The sequence below is a fragment of the Hypomesus transpacificus genome, chromosome 2, assembly GCF_021917145.1.
Source record: "Hypomesus transpacificus isolate Combined female chromosome 2, fHypTra1, whole genome shotgun sequence".
Lineage (NCBI taxonomy): Eukaryota > Metazoa > Chordata > Actinopteri > Osmeriformes > Osmeridae > Hypomesus > Hypomesus transpacificus.
Genome location: NC_061061.1, coordinates 3,492,751 through 3,502,383, shown reverse-complemented (window position 1 = coordinate 3,502,383; position 9,633 = coordinate 3,492,751). Strand labels below are relative to the sequence as shown.

Genomic DNA, 9,633 nt, shown 5'->3' with positions numbered 1-9,633 from the left:
CAATGGAGGGCACACAACGGAAGAGTAGTGGCACCAGCAAAACTAGTGGCAATACTGATGGTACAAGCACATGCAACAGCACATGAGAACCATTAAAAAACAAAACAGAAACAGACTGGTGGCACCCATTTATGAAAGAGCTAGTGGAAAACGATGTGATAGAATGCGACACGTCAGGCATTTAATGACAAGGAAACATACATGCCCGATGGGAAGATTTACGGTTCCTTACGCCACGTTTAAGGAGATATGTAGATTACACGGACATGGGGGCAGAGAACGTGGTATGAGGATTCAGATACATGCTGGTAATAGTGGACACATTCACTAAATGGGTGGAGGCCATACCCACAAAACAAGAAGATGCTAACTGTATGATTTAATGTCTACGGAACTAACTGATACCAAGATACGGAGACCCAGCAAAAATCCAATCAGACAACGGCAGCCACTTGACACATCAACACCTGGCCAAAATAGAACAACAGTTGAGGATAACACACAACTTCGGGGCAGTGTACCATCCCGTGTAGCAGGGAATGGTAGAGAGAGTCAACGGGACATTGAAACAAAAAACTGCTAAGATCTGCCATGGCACCAAAATGTCATGGGTGGATGCCCTGCCGCTAGCCCTAATGTCTATAAGAAGCTCGCAGTCTGAGAAAACTAATTTGTCCCCACACGGGTTGTTGACAGGGAGCTCATTGGCACCACCTCACACACTGTGCACCGAGGCCCCATCCCGTACTTTGGGGGTGGTTAGAAAGGATCTGTGCTGCTCCGAAAAAAAAAGAGAAAAAAAAAATTGACAAACCCAAACACTAATGGAAACAACAAACGTAGAGTAGTCCATTCAGACGCCCAGTTAGAACAACACAACCAATTAGACAACAACCAAATAGCGATAATGAGAAGTACAACCTAGCTGACGTGTTCACTGCATGATTACGTAATAGCAATAACTATACTTATTCTAGCCCAGTTGGTATTCTCCTTTCTGACCAAGTAAATGGATGCTGACAAGACTCGACCTATAGTCACCCCTTCAAAATGTCAGGGCTATATGGGATAAGGGGAACTGTAGGACTATTATAATGTATCTCTATACTGAGGGGAGTGGGAGGAATGGTGGCATTGAACTGTCTGAGCACCACCAGTAGTGTTGGCACAAAGGAGATGTGTTTGGCCAGCCTCAAGTACACCCAGGGACAGACAGCAACATTGAAGAGATGGCACACGAGGGAATTGACAAATTCAAGAAATTCGCTCTGGATAAGAGTGTCTGCTAAATGACTAAATGTAAATGTAAGAGACATAAAAGGGCGATTAGAGGATCATTTGATTCAGGAATTTGGCTAGATGCTATAGGCATACCCGAGGGGTTCCAGAAGAATATAAGGCAAGAAACCAGATTTTTGCGGGATTCGAATCTCTGTTCCTCTTACCTTCTTTAAACAAAACATGGTTTGGATAAATTACATAACCAACAGCGTTTTGTGAACTATACAAGGGATGCGGTTGAAGGGTTGGCCAAACAGTTAGACAGAACAAGCATCATGACTTGGAGAATCATGCAGCATCAGATGGCATTAGATATGTTGTTAGCCGAGAAGGGTGGAGTGTGCAAGATCTTTGGGACCTTATGCTGTACGTTTATTCCCAACAACACTGCACCAGATGGCTCAGTAACCAGGGCAATAAGGGGGCTGACAACATTGACTAAGGAGCTGGCAGAAAACAGCAGAGTGGACTACTACTTCACCAATATGTTGCAATTCTGGTTCGGAAAGTGGACAACAGTTATTGTTTCAGCACTAGGGGCAGTAGCAGCCATCTTGATCTTGTGTGGCTGTTGCTGCATACTATGTCCCACCTAACGCTGCATAGTCTCATTAAGTCATTATCTGTAATTGAATTAATAACAGTTTGATTTCACTGGGATATTTTAGATTTGTGTTGTTGTCACACCCTTTCCTCCTGTCAGGTAACATACATCGTCATCACCCAGAAACTGAATCAGTTTGTAATTCATACATTCAGCTGTATTTATCTAGCTGTCACACAAATGAGACATTTGAAATGACGTACAGCTATCAATCAACCCCCCCCCCCAACCAATTCTCTCTCCCTTTGTGTCTGTGCTTCATCTCCTTTCCATCCCTGTCTCCCTACCCTCCCAGGGCAACTCTGGTGGTCCCATGGTGTGTGATGGGCAGCTGCAGGGGGTTGTGTCCAAAGTGTGCAACTACGTCTCCTGGATCAAGAACACAGTGGCATCAAGCTAGACAGCCCTCATTGGTCCAGATTTGAGGAGACCTATGGGTGATATCACAATAAAGCTCACTGAATGATGCAGAATGTTGTTGTCTCACGTGTATCTCTGACTCCCCCTGCTGGTTACAAAAAGATCTACAGAAATACAGAAAAAAACAGAAAAAAAACAAAAAAAACATGCACCATGCAGACTTCAGAAACAGTTGAAAAAGCCTCGAAGATAAGGTTAAACTCAAACTTAATCAAAGATCTTACTGACGGAACAGAAGAGTGCAGAATTTCCAACTTGTCCAAGCAGGGCAGCCAAGCCACCATCCTAAATACATCAACTACCACACCCTTCACAATGACATCATGTAGACCAGCCCAAGGCTCTGTTGAACCTGCGGGTTGGTGACTGCTATTTGGGTCACCAGGACCCGGGGATCGTTCAAAACTGTGGCTAGGGGTGTGGACCCGAAACAGTGGACAGTCAAAGGACAGAAAGGTTATCAGGGGCAACTGAAACCTTGTAATGATTTTATAAATTAAAGCAAACTGCTTATTGGGTCAGCCATGCTACTCAGGCTAAGCACATGGGTTGGGTTTACAAATGCTGCCTCCCAGTGATGCTTGAACCAGAGAAGGTTGTTGTGTTATGCTACTGTGACATGTGAAGTGAGCATATTCAATGACACTGATGGTTTTTAAACCTGTCTAAACATAGGGTCTCTAAAAATATGTTTTAAACATTATAACTTTTATTTTTCATTCAGATATTTTGAAATGTTATATTTATATGTGTAATCAGTTATATTCTTGATGATGTCTGATTTAATTTGTCAACTAAAACACGTCATTAAAAATTCGTTATGGTCGGTAATATTTGTTGTTGCGCGTATGCTGTTATTACTCGCCACTAGAGGGCAGAAAACGACTTGACCATCCACGATTACACTGATACTCAGCTCATCAAAAGATGCTGAGCGTGTCTGCTCGTAGGCAAATGTTTGCACGTGGATGAGTGACAGCTATTTTACCAGGATGAGTGTGATTTGTTTGACCTCTAGCGTCACTAATCTGTTGGCCTAATCAAGCTCAGTGAACGCAAGCTATTGCTTGAAATCTCGTCTCTTATTGATGTTACATAAGAAAAATATGTAATACGATTGAGGGTGATCAAGGAATCACAGGATCTTTTACAAAATTCAGCTGAATGTTCTCTGTGATTATTGAATTGTCAAGGATACAGGCTACGGGACTCCTACAACGTACCCTTGACGCAACATGTGCTTACTCACCGACGTGTAATTGCTCTGACGATTTACTATGGGCTTCACTGTAATTCTCAAGTGTCCTCAAGTTTATAAAGCAATGATCCTCACTAAAGTTGCCAGACCAAAGAGGGAGTTACAAAGAGGGGAAGCCTCGAAAAATTCAGGAACGAAGGAACATTGGATGCATAGAAGGTAATTACACATACCCAAACGGTTATTTACTCAACACTTAGTGAAATAATTCTCTCATTAGTCGAAGATATATTCATAAATATTCATCAAGCCGACGTCATAAAGAAAACCAAGCAAACTTGCTATCTTTTAAAGATTGATTAAATAAAAACATGGTTTGATGCAATGTTTTTCTGGCAGGATTTTTGAACTGCTCTAGCCTGATGTGTACCAAAGTTGACAAATGTTTCATGACTTAATTGAAAACAAGGCTAACCATTCTTTAGACAATTATCATCACTGTGATTGCTGGTAATAATACGTTTGGGACTGTATTATTATTATTAATATGAATATTGTATTATACGGTTATTATTACAGGTTTTCAAAATCTTGAATAATTGTTGAATTTGTAATTGAACGCATTGTTGTAGTTGCTGTTGTCTTTAGTTTATGCACATTATGCACTCCACTTAATGTATTAGGTATTTTATGCATAGACACAGCTCCATTAAAGAATACATTCAAATTAGAATTATAGTCACCCTCTTACAAAACTCTGACAGGCCATCAAGAAAGACAAGGTAATGATATACTCTTATACAGTTTTTTCTTTTTTTGTCTGTTATTGACAGACAAAAGAAACAGAATGGAACTGAAACCACTGCTGAGGAGAGCGGGCTTGATAGTCCGTGCCTTCTTCACTTTCCTCTTCGCCCTCTGTGTCCTCGGGGTGATGGTGTGGGCCTACGTAAAGGGTTTCCAGCTGGTGTCGTCCCAGTACGGCATCATCTCCTTCGGCTTCTATGGCCTGCTGTTGGGGCTCCATGTGCTGCTCCAGAGCCTGTTTGCCTACATGGAGCACCGGCGCATGAGAGCCCGCAAGGCGGCCTGCACCTTCACCAAGACCATCGGCCTCACCATCTCCGCCTACCAGGAGGACCCGGCCTACCTCCGAGAGTGCCTCCACTCCATCCGGGGTCTCAATTACCCCCCGGAGCTGCTACGGGTCATCATGGTGGTGGATGGAAACTCAGAGGACGACCTGTACATGCTGGAGATGTTCCGGGAGGTGTTTGCCGACCAGGACCCTGGCTGCTATGTGTGGAAGAACAACTACCATACTTGGGACCCCACCAGAGAAGGGGGTGTGGCCGGAGCGAACGGCCCAGGGGGAGATGCTGGTTATGGGATGGGAGAGGACCCTCAGAGGAGGGAGGTGGAGGACCTGATAAACAGCAGGAGATGTGTGTGCATCATGCAGAAGTGGGGCGGGAAGAGGGAGGTCATGTACACAGCATTCAAGGCCCTGGGATCCTCTGTAGACTACATACAGGTGAGATTCTGCTTTCGGAGAATCTGTCCAAATTCGTCTTTGCCTAAGATTGATAGTGTCAGAGCAAATAGAACACTGGCACATTTCAAACCAATCGAAACCACACGATAGAATCCAGACTCTCTCTCATTGTTCCTCCTCCTCACCAGTGTCTCTTTCCCCCCTCCCCCCAGGTGTGTGATTCTGACACCAAGCTGGATACTCTGGCCACACTGGAGCTGTGCAAAGTGCTGGAGAGCGACCCCAGCTACGGTGCGGTGGGAGGAGACGTGATGATCCTGAACCTGAAGGAGTCCTACATCAGCTTCATGAGCAGCCTCAGGTACTGGATGGCCTTCAACATCGAGAGGGCCTGCCAATCCTTCTTCAACTGCGTCTCCTGCATCAGCGGGCCCCTGGGTAAGAAAGAATCTTAATACTTGACCGTACTGTAAGACGTTATCATGATAAAGTAAAATATGATGACACGATGTTTGCATGAGAGCCTAATACTACATGCTAGTAAAGTGTGCAGACTTGGACACTCTCAAAACCTAAGGAATAAAAGTGACTCGGGTCATAAACAGATTCCCAATTACTCTTCATCCTATTTTTCCTGATTTTTCTAATTGTTTGTTTACCTTAGGACTGTACAGGAATGACCTTCTCCAGCAGTTTCTAGAGTCCTGGTACAATCAGATGTTCCTGGGAACTCACTGCACATTCGGGGATGACAGGCACCTCACCAACCGAATGCTCAGTATGGGCTACGCCACTAAGTGAGTACAGCGCTTGACAAGCTACGAGTGATGTAGCTTACCCGCATTGTTCACAGGCTGTTATTTTCATCATCTCTCTTTTAAATTGAACTCAGAGTCAATTTCCCTAAATCCACTTTGGCCAATTATACCCATTTGCGAAAAATTGCAGGGCTGAAAAACTGAAAGAAAGCGCATGTCACGCTGTGCTCGTTTACTATTTTGATGCTCATTGATTACCTCTCCACGCCTTCTCTTGTCAGGTACACCGCACACTCCAAGTGCTACACGGAGACTCCTGCTCAGTTCTTACGCTGGCTCAGCCAGCAGACACGCTGGACCAAGTCCTACTTTAGGGAATGGCTGTACAATGCCATGTGGTGGCACAAGCACCACCTCTGGATGACCTACGAGGCCATCGTCTCTGGCATCTTCCCCTTCTTCGTCACGGCGACCATCATCCAGTTATTCTGGACGGGCACCTTGTGGGACATCCTCTGGGTCCTGTGCTGCATCCAGCTGATTGGTCTGGTGAAGGCAGCGTACGCCTGCCTGCTGCGAAAAGACCTGGTGATGGTGTTCATGTCCCTGTACTCCGCCCTTTACATGACCAGCCTGCTGCCTGCCAAGTACTTTGCCATCCTCACCATGAACAAGAGCAGCTGGGGGACCTCCGGCAGACTCAAGAAGGCGGGGAACTACATGCCCCTGCTCCCCCTGTCGGTGTGGGCGGCCATCTTGTTGAGTGGGCTGTCCTTCACCATCTACAAGGAGACCCAGAAGGACTGGAACAGTGCAGCTAAGATTGAGGAAACCAAGTTTCTGATATTCGGTTCTGTTGCCTATGTGTGTTACTGGCTCTTCATGGTCATCCTCTACTGGGTGTGGTTCCGCAGGGTCTGCCGGAAACGCTCCCAGAGTTACAATGTCAGTGTGTAGAGGTTGCGTTCCCTTGAGGGGTGAAACAGACTTAAACGCATTCACTTTTTATTTTTTTTAACAATACAATTGTTAAGTATTTGTGTGTTTAATTTATTTTCTTGCTTGTTTTGTTTTGTTGGTATTATAATTTATCGGACACATGGCTTTTATGCAGCTGCTGTAGCATTCACCGAAAAGATCAGTTCCTGATTGACAGCTACACCATCTGTGCATTAACAGTTTACAGTGTAGTTGTACCTTGTGCCATGTTGCTATGTGCTGCAGAACCAGGAGTTTTTACAGCTGTGTTAGCACAACTAAATGAAAATGAGCTTGAAGCCCACGTACTGTACTTCTCAGGAGATCACAGAACAGTCTGCACTAAAACTCAGTTGTATGGAACAAAACTATTCAATGATGGTGTTTCCTCATGTAATGATGTGTTTGGAGCCATTGATACTGTAGATTGTAATGACAAGGACTCTGACTCAGAGACAGCTCAGAGTTCACTGCAGAATGTGTCGTGAAGCGCCGTTTGGAAACCTCATGATATTGAAGAAATAATGTGTTTTAACCTTTGCATCTAATCGCTGCACATGGATAGATGGTCCTTGTCTCTGAAAAAGACGCTCTTTACAAAACAAGCACTGGAAAGCGGATGTTCTCCTCCTCCTCCTTGAATCCCCCACCGAGACAAATGAAGTATTAACAGCGTCCCCTATGTGAGGGAACCTTTGCTCAGCAGGAGAGCTGGATGTGATGTGTGAGATGAAGCATGGAGATAATGATAGAGGAGAGAGAAGCAGCAGAGAGCAGGACCAGTTGGGTGCCCTAGACCCTCAGATTAGTCTGGAAATATGGACTGCTGTTTCATCATGTTTACAGTGCCAGCAGAAAGACAATCCAGACAATAGAGGTAGAACTGTATTATTCATCATCATGCATGTCACAGCCAACGATTCTTGGGGCATGTGAAGTATGGAGACTCTTTGCTTGTTTTTTTTATATTATTGTATATGTTTTTGAATATGTTTTAAAGCACTTTCTATTGTATTTGATAATGTATTTTGGAAAATGTTAATGTGAATTGATCATTTCTTTGGGACTCAAGCGATGAACAAATAAACGTTTTCTACAGACGATAAAGAGAAGTGATTTTTGTTTCATTCATCATCAGTTGCTTTGACCTGCACTTACGTCTGTTCACACGGACAAGGTGGTCAAAGCGGCCCGTAAGCGCCTCTTCTTCCCGAGGAGAGAAGAAGTTTGGTATGGACTCAGTCATCCTCACTAACTTTTACAGATATACTATAGAGAGCATTCTGACTGGTTGTATTACAGTGTGGTATGGGAGCTGCACAGACTGGGACCGCAAGGCCCTAAGAAGTGTGGTCCGTTCTGCTGAGTTCATCATCGGCAGGAAGCTCCAAGCCCTACAGGACACCTACCACACACGTTGCCTAAGGAAAGCCGGCAGGATTCTAAGAGACTGTTCCCACCCATCCTTCAGTCTCTTTACCCTGTTGCCTTCTGGCAGGCGTTACCGCAGCATCCGGTCGCGCACACGCAGACTGGACAACAGTTTCTACCCAAGGGCCATCAGGCTTCTGAATGGACACTGATATGGACATTATTTTTCTGCACACTAGTCACTTATACACTGTCACTTTCAGCTACTGGTTGCACTATCAGTAACTTGCACTACTGTACCTCGCCAACAGGCTCCTGTATGGTCATTGACATAGTCACTGATCTGCAAATTTGCACTATTGTACTGTACTCCACTTAGGTTAGAATAGGTTATAGGGTTGAAACAGTTTTTTTGTGCATTTAGGGTTAGTATAGTGTACTATCTATTGTTATCTGTAATTGAGGAAGTTTTACTATTAGGGTTAGTATAGTCGATATTTACTGCTCTCTGTATATTTAGGAAGTTTCTCTTATTTAAGCTCAGCATAGATGTAAATTGTGTTCCGTGTACTTATGTTATGTTATGCCAGGTGCTTGCGTTGTCTTGTCTTAAGAATTTCAGTGCCCATTCTGACCTTGTGTTGTTCTGTGTACCTGACAAATAAAAGACTTGAACTTAAACTTGAACTATCTAACTTCAGACAGGAGTTTCCAAGTGGGCTGCTTCATCAGTTTACAACATCACTGTCATACTACACACATCCAGTCATCCTGACCAATGTTTACAGGGCGTTTGTTAACAAACGCTCATATTTCCTTGGATCTCTCCCCACCCAGCCTCCACCCCTGGCCCTGTGTTAGCTCAATCTATCAGGGAGGAACTATGGATATCCAAGCTCTCTGTCACTGAGGTTGAGACGGATTGTCAAGTTGCGTGTCTCAGGCAGAGAGCTGTCACGAAGCAGAACCATTCAGCCAAGATGATTTGTCTGAACACTGAACAAATCATGCTCAAATACTACCTCACCTGAGTCTCCTAACTCAGCTGACCAAAATCAGTGATTTCAAGAGGTCCTGAGTGTACCAGCCAAATCTGTCAGGCAAATAAATAGGCCAGTTGTAAACAATGAACCCCATTCTCTGAATCAAATGTTCAGTGATCTCAACCAATTTGTGAAATCAGATACTCTTTTGGCAAAGCTCTAAATACATTCTCGTTCACAAAAATAGTTTTTCACTGTGATAAATGGTAAACACATGCTGCAAACAACAAACACAACTACAACACAGTTGTTATCTGTAAAACACAATGACTCGAAATTGTTCACACTTGTTTCTAATGGTGGTTTGGGATAATGTCAGCTTTCACCGTAGTGTCCGTATCCGAGAATAGTTCAACATCAACCAGCAATTTTTACTTCAACGTCAAAACATTTTCTACACCCACACTTCACTGTTGTATGATTATGTTTAGCCTGTGTTCTGCACCTCTTTTTCATCAACCGTCTCTGGAGGAGTGGATCCCTCA

The 9,633-nt window shown here is 44.1% G+C and overlaps 1 protein-coding gene across 1 annotated transcript; it reads left to right on the top strand.

The window, feature by feature from the left end:
• The first annotated feature begins 3,658 nt into the window (after window positions 1-3,658).
• Window positions 3,659-7,823, top strand: LOC124479482 (hyaluronan synthase 1-like). Its single transcript, XM_047038245.1, has 5 exons — window positions 3,659-3,722; window positions 4,337-5,037; window positions 5,211-5,436; window positions 5,663-5,795; window positions 6,038-7,823. Exons 2-5 carry the CDS (start codon window positions 4,351-4,353, stop codon window positions 6,711-6,713), a joined length of 1,722 nt encoding a protein of 573 aa, XP_046894201.1. The 5' UTR covers window positions 3,659-3,722; window positions 4,337-4,350; the 3' UTR covers window positions 6,714-7,823.
• The last annotated feature ends 1,810 nt before the right edge of the window (window positions 7,824-9,633 follow it).